At 39.4% G+C, this 17,631-nt stretch overlaps 1 protein-coding gene across 4 annotated transcripts in view; it reads right to left on the bottom strand.

Annotated features, from left to right (window-relative positions):
* Positions 1–17,631, bottom strand: part of Tet (Ten-Eleven Translocation (TET) family protein) — a 105,067-nt gene that overhangs the window by 57,968 nt on the left and 29,468 nt on the right. For all 4 annotated transcript variants that reach the window (XM_036816224.3, XM_036816223.3, XM_036816222.3 and 1 more), the window contains one exon: positions 14,697–14,834. In XM_036816224.3, coding sequence (XP_036672119.2) covers positions 14,697–14,834 — 138 coding nt within the window. The remainder of the gene's footprint in view (positions 1–14,696; positions 14,835–17,631) is intronic.

Raw genomic sequence — 17,631 nt, forward strand, 5'->3', positions numbered from 1 at the left:
ACATTTTGACATAAAATATCTATAAAATACTTCTATGATATCTTGTCTTCGTAAAATGTAAAATATCATAATTTGTATTCTTTTGATTATTCCAATATATATTTTGTATACCTTTTTCTTTAATATTTTTCTGTGCCTTTCAAGGTAATATAGCCACAAATAATAATAATATAAAATTATTAATGACATTTTAATCTCAAATATTTATCAAATATTTCTAAGATATCTTGTCTTCCATAAAAAGTTAAATTTTGTAATTTTTATGTTATAGATTTTACCAAAATATTTTTGGTATATATCATTCTTTATACTTTTCTCTCCCTTTCAAGGGAAAATACACAAAAATAATAATAATATAAAATGGCGGGCAATGTGCAGTTTGTTTGGTGTGCTTCTTTTTTATACCATTTTGTTTGTGATTTTTCTCTTTGCTCTTCAGCTTCAGAACGCAATATATTCTGGCTTGGTGTTGTTGCTGTCGCTTTTATGGCTTTAGTTTCGCTTCCAGACGTTGCTGTTGTTGTTGCTGTCGTTGCCTCTGACCCAGCAGCAACACCAACAACAACCAGCAGCAGCAACATCCAGGGGCAACAACAATATCAACCAGCAACGTTGCCACGTTTTAATGGAACATTAAAAGCAGCTTGCGCTGGCTGCTTAACTGCCCACCCCCTCGTATAACCCCATCTTTGGCAGCCCCCTCTATAGAACCCCCTCTATCAGCCCGTTCTAAACCCACAAAATGTTGCACAGCTCGACGAAACTTTGAAATTAAAAGCGAAAACTGTTTATATCTGTTTGCGCTTGTTTGCGTCCCACGTTTTGTGCAACAAGATGTTGCATTTGGTGGGATACAAAAATGTTAATATTCCACTTGATGGTTAATTGTCTGTGCCCCGGGCCACAAAGGAACCTGAAATACTGCTGATGGTTATGGCCGTCTAATGGAAAGTCTAAGCGACTGTCTTGTGGGTTAAGGCTTGGAAAATTATGGTTTTTCTGGTAATTAAATTAGACGTTAAGGCAATTTTAACAGCGTGAAGCTTTAACTTCACTGGGAATATGCTTTTCCTTCTAAGAATTAATTCAAAATTTTTATTTGCTTTAAGAGAATATGTGAAATTTTATTCCGAGTGCGTTAAATGTAAATTACTAATATTTTATAAGCTTAAACTTATATTTTTTATATTTATTCTTCACCTTCTTTTCAAGTCTTGAAAATATGTCTTAAAGATACTTCCCCATAGTACTTGTTTAATTATTCATTGTGCCCACAAGTCATAAATATCGTTTTAAATTAGCTTTTCTTGCATTCATTGTCCGCCTCAAAGTCGACGGCTTAAAATTGACAGAAAAGCCAGTAATCATTTAGCATGATTATTTGACAACTTCCGGCATCCGGTTTTAATCAGCTCTCTCGCTCGCTCCCACTGCCCTGATAATTGCACATGAAAATTGCCCTGGAAAAGTGTGAGCGAAGTACGGAAAACCTAAATAAACATAAAGTATGCCAGTTTTTATCAACGTTGCTGGGGCAAACATTATTTACTCGTAATATCTTTCTCCTGGCCATCGTGCCTCTCTTTCTGGCTCTATTTGGACCGACTTTTGTTAGTTTTGCGGCTGTCGTTGTGGACATTGTTGTTGTAGCTGCTGCCACTGCTGCTGCTGCTATTATTGTTGTAAACTTTATGCATTAATTTTACATTTTCCTGGACCAACATTGCCACTCCCCCCGCGCCGCCCGGAAAACCCATCCAAAAGGTTGTATCTGTGTATATCTTGTGTGAGTCTGTGTTTGCATTAACTCGCCACATGCAAAATTTACGTTTATTTATTATGTGCCCCCCCTGGCCACGCCCCTGCTGCCGTATGACATCACGCCCCCTTTTGGACTGCAGCCTGTGGCAAAAATGTGCAGCCAAACATTTTGCGAGATTTCATATACATAAAAGTTATGTAATTATCAAAGTTTTAATGCACCTACAGCCGGAGATCTGAAGGGTTGTGGGTTTTTCGGGGGGGCAGAAATGGGGGTCCGTGCACCCTGTAGCACATATATCACTTAACTTATATCACATGTTTCATATTCCCCTTTTTTATGGCCCCACAGTTCTGACCTTTTCTCTATTTTCTTTGGCTCTTTTATGGATATTTTTCTTTGGTCGAACAAAGTTTTTGGGAATTAGCTTTTGGGAATAGTTTTGGGACAGGAAATTGTAGTTGTCGGAGATGAAAATGTTGATTGAAAAAGAAACTTTACACTATAGTATATTATATGAAGTGGTATATGATAATATAATATTGAGGGCTTTTCTTTTTTATTTTTAAAAAAATATTAGAATGCTTGAATGGCCATAATTAGTTGCTCAATTTCCTCAACTTCGATTGCATTTTGCATTTTCCACTCGCTCGTCCGCTTTATTTCCCGATGTTTTTCCGTCTTATCTCGTCTATAAATATACCTCATTTGCATAAAATTCTAATTTAACTGCTGCTGTTGCCGCTTCTTCTTATTTTTCTTCTAACTTGTCTTACTCTTCTGGCTATTTATTTTTCCAGCCATCTCGCTCTGTCTTATGGCCCCTACTTTCGGCCCGTTTTTATGATGCAATTTATTTTATTTTCTCTTCGGTTCGTTTTCCAGCAGAAATTTTCCTTTTTTTCCTGCTCTTCGCTTTTCTTCTTGTTATTTTTCTTGATTTCAAGATGGCAAAAGGGGGTTAAGGTGGGGTTTTGGGGGTTAAGAGAACTAGAAACAATTTTCGTTTATTTATTTTTGTTTTCCCTACTTCTTATTGTTTTTCTTGCCTCTGTGAAGCTCCGCTTCGATTATTTTCCTTTTTGTTTATTTTGTTGCGGAGTTTTCTCGATTGTTTTTCCGGTCGCTGTTGTTGCTGTGGTTTATTATTATTATTCTGGTTTTTGTTGTAACTGTGGCAACACACATTATTTATATTTATATGTTTATTTTATAGTTTATTCATGCAAATTGCAATAAAAATTGCCTTTATTTTTACATTTTTATTGGGCCGAGGCGAGGTCTTTAAAAGGGGGTTGCCCATATATGTATATGTAAGGCTAAAATAAATATACAGACACGTAAGAAAATCAATAAACTTCCTCAAAGTATTCAGTTGTCTTCTCTGCACATTTTTTCTTTTTTTAATTTCTTGTACGCGCATTCGTATGAATTATTTATAAGCCTGAGGAAAACCCCCTCCATCGACATAAGCAACAATTTTTATGGCCGCCAAACAGCATTATTTGCTTTTTATATTTTTATTATTAGCTGCTGGAATTTCTGGCACAAAAAGTGGCCGGTTTTTTTCCAGCAATTTTCCTTAATGCAAAATACAAATACGCATTTTAAAAAAGTGTTCCACACACACACACATAAAATATGCAAAATATTCAAATTTTCGTTTTTCAAGTGAATTGGAATTTTAAGCAAATGAAATGAGTGCGGCATTTGGGGTGGCGGTTGGCTAAAAGGGTTGTTTGAAGGGTTCTTTTTTAAATGTTAATGGCAAAATGGGAGTTGGCTTCCTCATGGCAGGCCAACCAAAAACAAAACAGCATTTGTTTATTCAGGGAGGCAGGAAGGAATAACTGCGGTCGAAGGGCTTCACCCACCATAAGGAAAGTGATTAGGATCTTTACCGGGAATTCGAATTCGAATTCAGTCATGTATTAAAGCATTTATATAAATAAAACTAAATATAAAGCTCTCATTAAAAACCAATTAAAAACTTTAAATGGCTGTTTCCAAGGAATACAATGATAAGGTCTTTCGATTAATTTATAAAAACTGAAACACCCCGGTAATATCTCAATCAAAAGGAATATTAAAATCGCGCCAACCCTTTGATTTAGTAACGATTGTCCTAGGCCAACACCCCTTGTCGGTCGCCTTAAAGAACTTGTCAATCTGGGCGACCGGCTCTGGGCCTCACCCTGCCACGCCCCTTTTGGCCATCGCCCTGCAATTTACTGCAATTTGCTGAACGTCCCTGCCACGCCCCCTGTTTGGACAGAACGGGACAGCTGCCTTCGCTTTTTGCCGCTGCTCAATTATGAAAAATAATTTTTTAATTTGTTTGTTTTCTGTTTTCCTGCCGCTCTTGTGGCCGCTTTATTTTTGTTTATTTTTAGCGAGGCTTCAGACAGCGTGCAGTAAAATGGGATTTTCATTTAATGAATTTACTCTTGCCACTCTTATTTGCTGTGGCATTATTTTTATTTATTTTCCTGCATCGACGTCTTGCCGGCATTCTCCCTTGGCGCGCTGGTGTGCTTTAAATATATAAATTATTAATTTTAATTTTCTGCATGCATACTTCAGTGCACAGCCAGGACATTCACACACACACAGATACACACACACACACACTCTAGCAACGCCCTCGCAAAACTTGCTCGCATTTCCCACCCCCTTTTGGCCATTTTCCCCACTTTTCCCGCCTTGTCATCATCATTTTGCCAGTGTTCTTTTGTGTCTGGCAATTAATTTTAAATTGGGCGTGCATACGAAAAATATTCGTAGTTTTCTTTCCATTTTCACCCACACAAACACACACACACACACACTGGTAATGTGCACTTTTCCTCTTTTCCTGTGTGTGCGTGCAGGGCAAGCAAATGGCGGATAAAAGTAGAAATATTTCTGCATTAAATGAATTCTGTGGTGTTTTACCGATTAATGCGATTTCGCTGCAGGACTTTACTTTTGGCCTGAATTGGCCGTGATGTTGACTATTTGTGTTGCCCTTAATAAAACACTCAAGAATTACAGGAGTAAAATAAATACTATATTTTTAACTTAAGCTTGAGCATTGGAATCTCTAATGGAATATTTCAGAAAATTATTCATTTTAGTATTTTTTTGTCGACGAAATTATGTCTGGAATTTTTTTTTATAAACTATTTATGTAGATATGTATCTTGTGGGCTGCGTAAAGTTTCCTTATATTTTAATACCATTTACATTTGGTGCAACCGCAAAAACAAAACCATCAGTGGCAACAATCAGGGCCAAACAATCGACAAAGTCCAGTAAGTTTCGCTGTTGCATTTATTTGCAGCTCCTTTATTTATGCGAATTTTTCCGTGTTTTTTTATGTAGACTATTTTCCCTTAGCTGTTGGTTTTGGCTTGGTTTTTGCCCGGCCAAGTTGGCCCAACCCAGGCAATAATAATAATAACAACTACAGCAAAACAACAAAACGAGGAATGTACAACATACTACAACGTCGAACTTTAATTGCATAATTATGTGCAGTTTGCAATTTATCATTTTCATTTTTCCATGTTGTTGGCTTTTTTCATCTTCCTCAACTTCAACTTCAGCTTTTTGCTTTTCTTGTTGTTGCTTGTCTGTAATTTATGTGTTCACTTCTCAGCTTTTTCTTCTTCCCTTTTTTTGCCCTGAATGTTTGGTTTTCTTTTTGCAGTTTTTGCGGAGGAAAAGGGCAACAAAAAGTGCGAGATACAATGCAGCTGAAGTAAAATGAAACTTAATGCAGCGCAAATATTGGGAGAATTTTTTACACATCTTGAAGTTTCTAGGACTTCTGCTATTTATATAATTGTTTGTTAATTCTTTCTTAACTAGTTTCATCTCTGGATTTTATTTGACTTGTTCTTTTTGAGATACTTTCATATTTTAGGAACTAATACTTAATTTATTTATATTTTGCCCTCTAATAACTTTAACTTTTACTTGCTTAATTTTATTCCCCAAGTTTTTCGGCAGTTTCCTTATTTAATTAACATTGCCTGCTATAACTTTTTATTGTATCTTTTATTGGCCAACCAGTGATTGTTTTTAATTTTAAAGCTCTTGCCTTTTTTAATTGATTCTGTTGTTGCCTTGGTTATTCTCCATATTTGCAGATCATACAGATATTGCCCTTGATGTTTAATTTATTTCTTGGCTGGGCTTAACCCTTTCGGATATTGCTTTTGCCTTTTATATATATCTTTTTTACGCTGTCACGCCCTTCGGTCGTGATCTCGGGGTGTGTATCTTTTATCCTCATCTCCGGTTCTTGCGTGTTGCCTATATTAATTATAATTTATGTTGAACTCTGGTCGGGATCATCGCTGAATCGTTTGAAGTTTGCGGGTTGGTTAGGGGGTGTGGGGGCGTGGGAACCGCATTGCTAATCAAGCAATTAGCGAGTGCCATCAAATGTGCATTAGACAGACGAGACAGCTCCAGGACCAGACAGATTTTCACCCCTTTTCCCCCGGCCATGCATTTTCGATTATGTCTATGACCGTTTTGGCTGTTTCGTTGAATTTCGGGGGTAAGATATACAGATATATATATATAGGGGGCTTTTATATATAGAGAGCGGGTGGCCAGACAAAGAGAATCGCCGGAATATTGAAAAACAAAGAAAATTAGTTGCAGTAGTGTGTACGTGGCAAAAAGTTGACTCCGCCAGAAGACGCAGACGGGCAAAACAAAGCAGAATGGCCGGCAAAAAGCGTTCAACGGGTCGTATGAGCAATGCAGGCATTTTAAGGGTTGCAACTAATCGCAGACAAAAGCCGTTCGTTGTGTGGGTGTATCTGTGTGAGTCTGTCTGGCAGACTTCACATGTGAGTAGAAGGATATATTCCCATATAGATATAGACAGCAAGACTTCGAGAGAGAGAGTGAGATGGAGAGAGGCAGGGTATAAAGAGGTGGTGGGGTTGCAATTGGCCAACATCAATTAGCCAAAATGCCCGCGTAAGTAGGCAATGAAAAATTTAAAGCCCTACACTGCAACTTCAAGGCAAATATATTACACACCCAAAAAAATATATCTATGGAATAATAACGGGAAACAACCCCCAGGAGCGCACTTAATGCATGCCAAAATTAAAGCGAGAGGCCCCACCCCCTCGCAAAAACCACCCAACCTCAACACCACTGAGCTGAGCACTCAGACAGACACACAGATACACACACACACATGGGGGGTGGGGGGAGGTTGGGTGGTAGTGGACGGAGAGAGTTGGTTTATATAAGGCATTATAGACGCGCATTTGTGTGGGGGTGGCAATTGAAAAGCTTTACTGCTGCCATCGTCATCGCCATCGCCACCTCCATTTCCATCTACAACTTGCGGAATACCCATTGTGTTTGATAGGGGTATGCTGAGATTTTCCATCCAGCTTTTCTTATTTTTCTCTGTATTAAATATTAAATATAACACTTAGTTTACCTTTAGTTAATTTTAATATTAAACTGGAATATATATATAAGTCTTGGTGCCTATTCTACTTTAATATTTTCTTAAGTGTCATATCAAAAAATTGGATAATAGTCTTGGTAAGGTACTATAATATTATTCTTTAATATATTACGGCTCATCATATTTTATTTTTATTTTTTGTATTATTTATTTTTATAGTTTTTACAAATACAACCTTGAAACTAATCAGAAATATTCTTTGAGCATGAACTATTTAAAATAGTATACACATTTATAGTAATGTCACAGTTTGGTTTTTATTTAGCTACCTTTTAACCACTAGAATATTATATTCTTTATACCAATCCCAAAAACCCATCGCATTCTGTGCAAAAAATTCAGCTGGGTATCAATTGAGTTCAATTTTCTTGCCAGTGTTTTGCCTTCATTTTCTTCGCTTACTTTTTGTCCAATATAGCTATAGGTATATACATTTATACATATAGATATCTATATATATTCGAGTGTATATATGTATCCTTGAATGTGTGTGTGTATGTGTCGCTGCCATGCACATTTATCAAGTGTATATAGGAGGAAGCTGGAGCTGAAGCTGGCTGCCATTATGTACGGTGGAAAGCCGGGGAAATGGCGGGGAAAATGGGGAAATGGGGGTGGCTGTGGGCGGCTGGGGACGCGTAAGACAAGGCAGTAAACAACAAAAAATAAAGCACGCACACAAATACACAAGAAATTAACGAGCAAACGATTTTTATGGCAGTATTTTGTGCCTTAAAGCGCTTAATGCGATTTATGTGTGTGTTCGTTCGGCTGGCTGTTTGTGTGTGTTGTGTTTGTGCCTGTGTGTTAGTTGAAAAATGTTTTTTAAAAATGACAAGCTTCGAAAGTTGAAGCAATTTATGTTCATTTTAAATTGAATTTCAAATTTATTGCTGCAATTTAGCCTCTGTGTAAGTCGGTGCCTTAGAATGTGTGTGTGTGTGTAAGCAGGAAACGGAAGTGCTCTTCCTTTTTTGTGTGTTAGAGTGTGCGTTAAAAGTTGTAAATTTCATTGTAGCAGCCAAGAAAATTAATTAAGCAAAACGACAAGTCAAACAAATGAAAATATTAAAGCGAAATTGGAACCTGGAAATTGAGTTGAAGTTTTCATTTGCCAAATGTCACAAGCACACACACGCAAACAACCAGGATTGTCCTTAAATAATTATAAAAGGAGATGCGAAAGAGAGCTTAAAAAGGAGGAAATGAAAAAAGGCAAAGGGGCAAGTGAAAATCCTTTGAAGAAGGTCAATCAACTGGTTGGCCAGAAAGGAAACCTTTCTGGGCAGACGCCCGGCAGACTTGTCTGGCCGGGAAAAAAACGATACCCCGGCTGAAAAAGGACATGCAAATGCCGCCCCAAGCAACAGTTGATAAAGTGGCTAACGAGACGCACAAAAACAGAGAAAAAAGCAGTCCAGAGAAAGCAGAAAGTTGCGAGTCAGCGGCTCACAAAAGGTTGACGACACCAGCAAGGATGCGGTGGCAAGGACCTTTTTATTTTTTTATTTTATTTTTTTTTGGGTTGACTGGATTTGACTCTCAAGGATGTTCGAGCAACAGTCGCCGGCCAAAAAGGGTCAAGTGCCCGGGCGCGTGCCAAAGGACGAGGCACTGGAAAGGACATCAACCCGGAAAAGGGTTAAATTAAGCTCATCGCCCTTTTTATTATTAGACGAGGGCGGGCGCTTCCGCTTTTTGAGGGTATTTTCATGGCCTTTCGCCCACGACCTTGACCCACAACAAACGGCGCAACCTTGACATTGGATCATGGGTCTGGTCTGGGTCTGGGACTGCTTTCCCTGTGCTCCTTTGCCTTTGCCTTGGCTTTTTTTTTGTATTTATTCCATTTCGGCCTTTTTCCCCCGGCCCTCTTGGCTTGGATTTCAATGAAGGTGCCGCAGGCGTGTCCCGTTTGCAGCAACAGCAACTGAAACAGCAAGAGCAACAGTTGCGTGGCCGCTTTCAGCGCTTTCATTGTTCGACTTAAGACCCACACGGGATCGCCTGCCGGTCCGTCCGTCCTTTTGGTCTTTCATAAACGGAAAAACGAGACCGGGGAAGGCACGGGGATGGGTGTGGGGATGGGACTGGGGACGTGGAAGTGCCATGCCAGCAGGACAGGAGGACGGAACGACAGAAGCCACCGCAGACAGGTTGCCCGGCTCACGTGCTGCGTGTGCCAAAAGTCGCCCTGTTCTGTCGCCCGTCTCCTCTTACAGTTTGGGACACCAGCCAATGCACTGCGAGAAATAAGCAGGGATATCAGGAGCAGAAGGGGACTTAACAAAGGAAAATATGAGTAAGAAATATGATCAATGCCTCCTAACAGTTGAATATTAGGTGATATAATAAATATAAAAATTAATATTTACCGCAGATTACTTTTTATTTTTATTAGTTTTTAGGTAGGAGATCAATTTTAAAGATCTCAAGAAATTCAGAAAAAAGGTATCTCAAGTCTTGGCAAATCATCTTTCTCATTTTTATATTGTCTCTGAGTATATCTTTGATTATATTTATATTTTTAAATTTGTTCCTATTTAGAAAATGTTTTTTTTGTTCTGCTTGACTTGTTCTGTTTGTTTCAGGCAAGGACTGTCTGATTTCTCCCATTTTTTCTCCCTGTGCAGCAAGTGTTGCTGCTGCTATCCCTGGTGTTGCCGGTGCCTCCAATGCGGACAGTTGGACGACAAATTGTCTGCCTGCCGCCTGCTGCTGCTGCTGCTGGTGGAGCCAAAGCTGAATCTGAAGCTGATGCTGATGCCACGGGCCGTGGGTCTGTTTTTCTGTTTTTTACGAGCTGTTTGTAAGCTCTTGTATCGCCATCGCACGTAGGAGTCCCCTTGGTGTTTCATGTTGCTGCTGTTCATGTTGCTGCTGTCCCTGTTGCTGCTGCTGTTGCCGTAGATGTTGCTGCTGTCACGGTTGGTGGTACTGTGCCACTGAGGTAGCCATGCCAGCCAACTTGGCGCCGACATGTTGGCATTTACGATTATGTCTGCCCCACAGACTGCAACTTCTGTTTGTTTTTTCCGTGTTTTTTTTTTTATTTTTTGAGTGATGGCCAAGGTGTGGCCAAAGTCTTAAAAAGCCTTCGCTTTGACATTGCCAACAGGAGGAGGGAACCCGTTGAGCGGCTTTTCAGCAGGCGCCGCCTAATTAGACGTTAAGTGCACGAGTCGGCTGCCAATTGAAGTGGCCCCTCCTCACACTTAAAGCCTCTGCGCCCAGCCCCCATCCCCCAGCCCCCAGCCCCCCTTTGCGTGCCATGTCCATGTCCAAACATTGTGACAGCCTGATTGCATCGCCGGGCATGTGTTGACTAATTGCCAGGGGCGCTGGACGGGGGTCTTTGGTCTTTGGTCGCCAGTAGTCGGCATTCGGTAGCTGGAATGGCCCCATTCCCAGCTAGAAAAACGCCAACGCCATAAAAAAGAAACAAAAACACCACTCACAACAAGAATTGTGGGTGGCTGTGGGTTGAGCAGGGGCGGTAGGAGGTGCCGTTTTAAAAAATGCATCGTAAATGTGCAGAGCACACGGCTACAAAAATGGTTTTTATTATTAATGTTGGCCTGAGAAATTGATGCACACTTAAAATACAAAGTTCGAGAGTTAATTGGGTATGTCTACAATTTTTTTTTAATTTTCCAGACTTTTTCATAGGTATATCTATCTTAAAAAGTAATTTATATATTTTTATTGGCTTTAATTGTATTAGTTAACACATATTTTAAGCACTTATGTAAATCTATATTTATTCTAATTTTTGGTGAATTTTGTTTGTTCATCTTAGATGCCAGAAAGCTTGTATAAAGAATAATATTGTTTATTGCCCTATTCCCCATACATCTTCTCAATAATTGATTTAAGAGAAACCCCTTTCCTGCGGTAGAGTGTTGTCCCCATTGGCCGGGATGACAAACTCAGCCGCATTCCGCATAAGCCCATGTATATGCAGATTCGCAGCCAGATGGGAGAGGATAAAGACCTGGTTAAAAAAGAGGGGAGTGGGAGTCGAGGAGTGGGAAGTGCAACAAGTCGCTGTCGCTGATGTTGCCGTTGGCCAAAAGGACAGGGCCGACATGGCGACCCCGAATCGCCGACTGCGGAGCTGGACTATCGAGGCCATCAAAGCCAAAAAACCCGACTCAACTCAGCGCGGCTCCATTTCAACCCAATGCGACCCAATCCGCGACCCGGTTGGACTGAACAATGGCTAACTGGCTGACTGCCTGGCCAAAAATGTTGGTAACTGCAGTCAAACATGAACATGAAGGCCAAAAGGTGCACGGGAAAAAGGAATTATTATCGAATCTAGAGATATTAAGGATTGTCTGTTCAATAAAGTTTATAAATTTGTAATCCAATCCTCTTTCTAATATGAAGTACTTAATTTTAAAGCCTTTTTAAAAAGGTTCTAGAATATGGCAAAAATGGCATGTAACTTTATATCAATTCTAAAAATAAATATGTTTTTTACCCAATAAGTAGTGTATTTTTCAAAATAATCCGCTCGCTAATTATTTGCTTTTCGAAGGTGAAAATGTTGATGTGAAAACATTTTAAGCAACATTTTAATAATTTGAAATCTGACTTGAATCTTTATTTTTTAAAAATTAAAAAAGTTGTAAAAGTATTATAATATTTAAAATGCAGTAATTTTTCTGATTTTCAGCATAAAAAATTATATTTTTTACACAATTTTATTTCATTTATTTTTATTAAGTGTCTAGAATTTTTCCCAGTGTAGGATGCGATGCCCAGGTCCGCGTTGCAGGCGTCAAAGCGTGCCGCCAGCGGAGTTTCGCGGAGTGGGACTTCGGGCAGGATGGAATGGCAATGCCCCTGACCATGGAAATGCAGCAGCTTTCCGAGCTCGTCCTTGGCCAAATCCCAAAGCCCCGTGTGCTGCCAATGGATTTGCCTTTGCCGGCTCCTCTATTACTGTTTTTTTTGTCCCATCGTGTGCACGTTAAAAGGTCGCCAGGGGGGTGTCAAAGGTGGGGCAGCAGGATTTCCTGGCAAATGCAACGCGACCTGAATTCAGTGGCAACAACAGGAGCAGGAGCAGCAGCAGCAGGAAAAAATGAAGTAGTAGCCGTGTTTCTGGTTCTGTGTCCGTGTCACTGGGCCACCGAAAACTTCACTTCACTTTCCCCCTTTAGGAACATTTGCCAAAGGAAAACTTTGCAAGTGTTGCACTCAGCGGGGGAAAATCAAGGGGAAAAGACAGAGGACTGCCGCAAAACTTGAGGAAATTTCTAGTGGTTCTCCCCCAGCTCGTGCAAATCGCAGCCAAAGGACCAGGACGACAACCTGTTGCTGATTTTATGGCCACCGGAGCCACACGTGATTCAGATTCAGAGCTGGATGAGGATGTCTGGTTGCCTTTTTTATGGGCTTCTATGTGTGTGTGGCTCCACGGGGAGTCTCGAAGTCTCAGGCGCTGTGACGACATAATCAACGCTCCATTGGAGGAAAGTCGCGTCCAGACGCAGATGTTGCCACCAGCCACAAGCCACTTGCCAAACAAATCGTTGGCTTAGACTGATGGCTTGGGGAAGGCACTCCGCTCCACTCCACTCGGCATAAATTGGCTTGAGTGATGAGCCGGATAGACGAGCTGACTGTACAGGGGTAACTCCTTGTGTGGAAGGAGATTTCATTAAGGAACCACAAGTGTCAAAAGTAGGAGGGAGTGTAAATAATGTGTATCATTAAACATATAAAATAGATGGAACCGATCTGACAAAAAACCTATTAATATATTATCTTATTTTTTAAAACGCTTACATACATTTTTCTATCTCTTACAGAATATTGTCTGTAAAAATACTTTAATAAATATTTTTCAGTATTTATTTTTAACAAATAAATCATATTCTTAGTAAAGATAATCAATCTTATATTTTTAAACCATTTAGTTGGTTGAAAATGAAGCCAGTTTCAGAGGTCCTTTAACCCAAGATAGCTTTATTATTTTATTGGCTAAGATGATTTCTTTTTATGTGGGAGTGCCAAAAAAAGATATCCCCAATTTAAATGTCCCTGTCACCGAAGCTCAAGACCCTTGTGGCTGGCATTCACTGTATTATGTAACATTCATACACCGTATTAGCTTGTGTCATGTTTTTACGACGCTGCCGACCTTGAAATCGCAACGACATGGAGGACTGACACCGAGGAGCTGTTGCGTGAGCTGCTGAAAGGGAAATCCCCCGGCCGATCCGTCCCGTCAAAGGTCAAAGTCACTGGCAGTGGCAGTGGCAGCCACTGGCGTTTTCCCGGGTTTCCCCAAGAAAGGCAAAGTCGGTGAGGTGGTGGTCCCACAGAGAGTTTCCCAGGGCGACGGATGCGGAGACGGGAAAAAAGAGACCCAGACCCTGGCAACAATAAGTAGCCATCCTCTGGGCTGCGGGCTCTTGGCTCTTGGCTGTTGGCTGTTGGCTGGTGGCTCCTGGGTCTTTTGCCTCTGGTTTCTGGCTGCTACGTGCGGCTTGTGGCTGCCACATCCACATCCACAATCCGCAGCACAAGTGGCACGGCGCAAGCTCGCCTTTGAGCAAGTCAACACAGAAGGCGCAACTTTGTCTGCCCCGTTTGGCTGTTATTTTTTTCCCTCTGCTGCCAGGTTTTTATGGTGGTGACCCCCAGCTACGTGCGGTCGGTTGCCTGCGGCGGAGATTATGTCTGGTTGCTATGTCTACCCTGCACAGAGGACAATTTTGTGATGGTTCCAGAATTTTCACTTTGTGAAATTATCATTTCCAAAATGGTACTCAAAATAACAAAAGATTATTCTCTTCTAAAATATCTCTATAAAAATATCTTTGTTAGCCTTACTGATTACTAATAAAATGAATCCTTTTGAACTTAATTTCTTCAACTATTTTTAAAATGTATATTTGGAACTCCAGTAGCTCATAATTTCTAAGAAGAATAACTTTATCTTTTAAAGTTTAACTCAAAATATCTGAAGATCATTAAAGTACGAATTCCTCCCGAAATTAATATTTTTTAAGCCTAATTCAAAAACATGGCTTATATATAAAACAAGAAATTTGGGTTTTGGGCCAGATTAGGCTTACAGATAACCAGTTTCTCCCAGTGTATTGGCCTGAACAAACAAAGCAAGTGGCGACGGGCGTGATGACGTGGAAAACGTTGCTGTGGCATGCCGCGAAAAAAGACTGGTGGTCCGTGAAGGGGTCTGGGTATCAGGAATCTGGGGTTTGGGGCTTGGGGATTGGGGATTGAGGGTCTGGATGTGGATGTGGGTCTGGCCTGGGGTATGGGACCTGGGCCTGGGCAATCCCTCGACCGCAGACAGTCTGTCTGCGAGTGTCGTCGCGTGACTTAATTAGTTCCCATGAATAAAATGTGGAGAGGTGGGCTTCTGGGCTTCTGGTTGGGCAATAAAGGCGAGTTGACGTCACTTACCCCAGTTGTTGGTGTTCCATTGCCGGCGGCGATACCTGTGGCGTTAACCGATCCATTTCCGGAACCAGAGGACTTTCCCTTGCCCCGGCCGCGTTTCGAATCGGGTCGAACGGGCTGACCATCGGCTCCAAAGACGATCTGCAAAGATAGAGAAGAAATATAAGTATTTTGCGTTTTACTAATAGAAAAAAATATTAATGCTAGAAGATTAAAATACCTTTCGCTTTTATTAAGCTAAAACATTTTTTAATTCAAGAAAAAATGAACTTAACGATATTTTCCAGACATTAAACTCTTTTTAGGAGTGTCTTATATTTAGCTCTGCTGTTGCCGTTAACGACGTTCCCAATCATTTTAAAGGAAAATTTTTTTTTTACCAATTTTTTCATTTTTTAATGGGGTTGTGTTGCATTACTTTTTCTGGGATTCAGATTTTGGCCAAAAATACACATTTTTTAACGGTTTTTCAATCGTAGTTTAGTCAAATCAAGGCGTACAGCAAAAAGACCGACAGTTTTGAGCAGCTAACATCCTAAGCTAACAATCCCAATCATTTTAAAGGAAATTTATTTTTTGACCCATTTCTTCATTTTTTGTATTTTTGAGATTCAGATTTTGGTCAAAAACACACATCTTTTAACGGTTTTTCGATCGTAGTTTAGTCAAATCAAGGCGTACAGCAAAAAGACCGACAGTTTTGAGCAGCTAACATCCTAAGCTAACAATCCCGATCATTTTTAAGGAAACTTATTTTTTGACCCATTTTTTCATTTTTTGTATTTTTGAGATTCAGATTTTGGTCAAAAACACACATCTTTTAACGGTTTTTCGATCGTAGTTTAGTCAAATCAAGGCGTACAGCAAAAAGACCGACAGTTTTGAGCAGCTAACATCCTAAGCTAACAATCCCGATCATTTTTAAGGAAACTTATTTTTTGACCCATTTCTTCATTTTTTGTAAGGGGTAGCATCATCTATTTTTGAGATTCAGATTTTGCTCAAAAATACACATTTTTTAACGGTTTTTCGATCGTAGTTTAGTCAAATCAAGGCGTACAGCAAAAAGACCGACAGTTTTGAGCAGCTAACATCCTAAGCTAACAATCCCGATCATTTTTAAGGAAACTTATTTTTTGACCCATTTTTTCATTTTTGAGATTCAGATTTTGGTCAAAAATACACATTTTTTAACGGTTTTTCAATCGTAGTTTAGTCAAATCAAGGCGTACAGCAAAAAGACGGACAGTTTTGAGCAGCTAACATCCTAAGCTAACAATCCCGATCATTTTTAAGGAAACTTATTTTTTGACCCATTTTTTCATTTTTGAGATTAAGATTTTGGTCAAAAATACACATTTTTTAACGGTTTTTCAATCGTAGTTTAGTCAAATCAAGGCGTACGGCAAAAAGACCGACAGTTTTGAGCAGCTTACATCCTAAGCTAACAATCCCGATGATTTTTAAGGAAATTTATTTTTTGACCCATTTCTTCAATTTTTGTAAGGGGTTGCATCATCTATTTTTGAGGTTCAGATTTTGGTCAAAAACACACATTTTTTAACGGTTTTTCTATCGTAGTTTAGTCAAATCAAGGCGTACAGCTAAAAGACCGACAGTTTTGAGCAGCTAACATCCTAAGCTAACAATCCCGATCATTTTTAAGGAAACTTATTTTTTGACCCATTTTTTCATTTTTGAGATTCAGATTTTGGTCAAAAATACACATTTTTTAACGGTTTTTCAATCGTAGTTTAGTCAAATCAAGGCGTACAGCAAAAAGACGGACAGTTTTGAGCAGCTAACATCCTAAGCTAACAATCCCGATCATTTTTAAAGAAACTTATTTTTTGACCCATTTTTTCATTTTTGAGATTCAGATTTTGGTCAAAAATACACATTTTTAAACGGTTTTTCAATCGTAGTTTAGTCAAATCAAGGCGTACAACAAAAAGACAGATAGTTAGGAGCAGCTAACATCCTAAGCTAACAATCCCGATCATATTAAAGGAAATTTATTTTTTTCGGTAGCGATTATCAGCCGTTAAGTACTTTTGAACCTAGCGATATCGATACATTCATCGATATTCGATAACAAAGGCCCGCGGAACGTAATTTACTGTAAGTAGTGTCATGTAAAATGACAACTGCGTATACAATTGTCTACATAAGAAATTTTAAACTGTATTGTTCATAATAGTTCAGACACAAACCAATAATTGGTTCAAGATTCGTACGGTAGGTGGCGCCACGCAATGGTTCAAGTCTGAGGAAATCGCAGCAAAAACGGCGACTTGGTGGCAAGACGGAGCGAATTCAGAGCGAACTGAAAGACCGGAAGCACATTTTTTTTGGTTTCAGATAAGGCCGTTAGAGGCGCCCTACATTTGGCGCCAGTTCAAATTCAAATGCAAGCAGTTCACTCTGGCAGCGATTGGAATTAATGGTACTTATTTGTACACGAATAAAGTCAGTTATAAACTCAAAAACAAAAACTAAAGTTTAGTCGAAATTAATCACTTTTCTTCACAAATTTTGATATCATTTTTTTTTTGTGTTGAGGTAGATTTTACATCGTCAGTACGTGTCTCTATTTGAAGTTTTCGATTTATAAAGATGGACCGTTTACAATTTTATTTACAACCAGTTCTTATTTATTTTTGGGGTTTTAATAACTATGCTTTAACAATTTAAGGATATTTTCTGTTTCTGTTTTGCTAGTAAGATGTATACTTCAAAACTTTCACTGAAGGCTGAGCAAAAACACAATATATGTTGATTATAAAGTCTTCAAATAACAAATATAAATAAAGATGAGGTTATTTTTTGTTTAGTAAAAGGAACATGAAAATCCAAAAATTATATTGGTTTCCTTCTGCCCAATAAATCAACGTTCCTTTTCCCTTGAAACATACAACACAGCAACTACTCATCCTGA

The sequence above is a fragment of the Drosophila suzukii genome, chromosome 3 (assembly GCF_043229965.1).
Source record: "Drosophila suzukii chromosome 3, CBGP_Dsuzu_IsoJpt1.0, whole genome shotgun sequence".
NCBI classification, from domain to species: domain Eukaryota; kingdom Metazoa; phylum Arthropoda; class Insecta; order Diptera; family Drosophilidae; genus Drosophila; species Drosophila suzukii.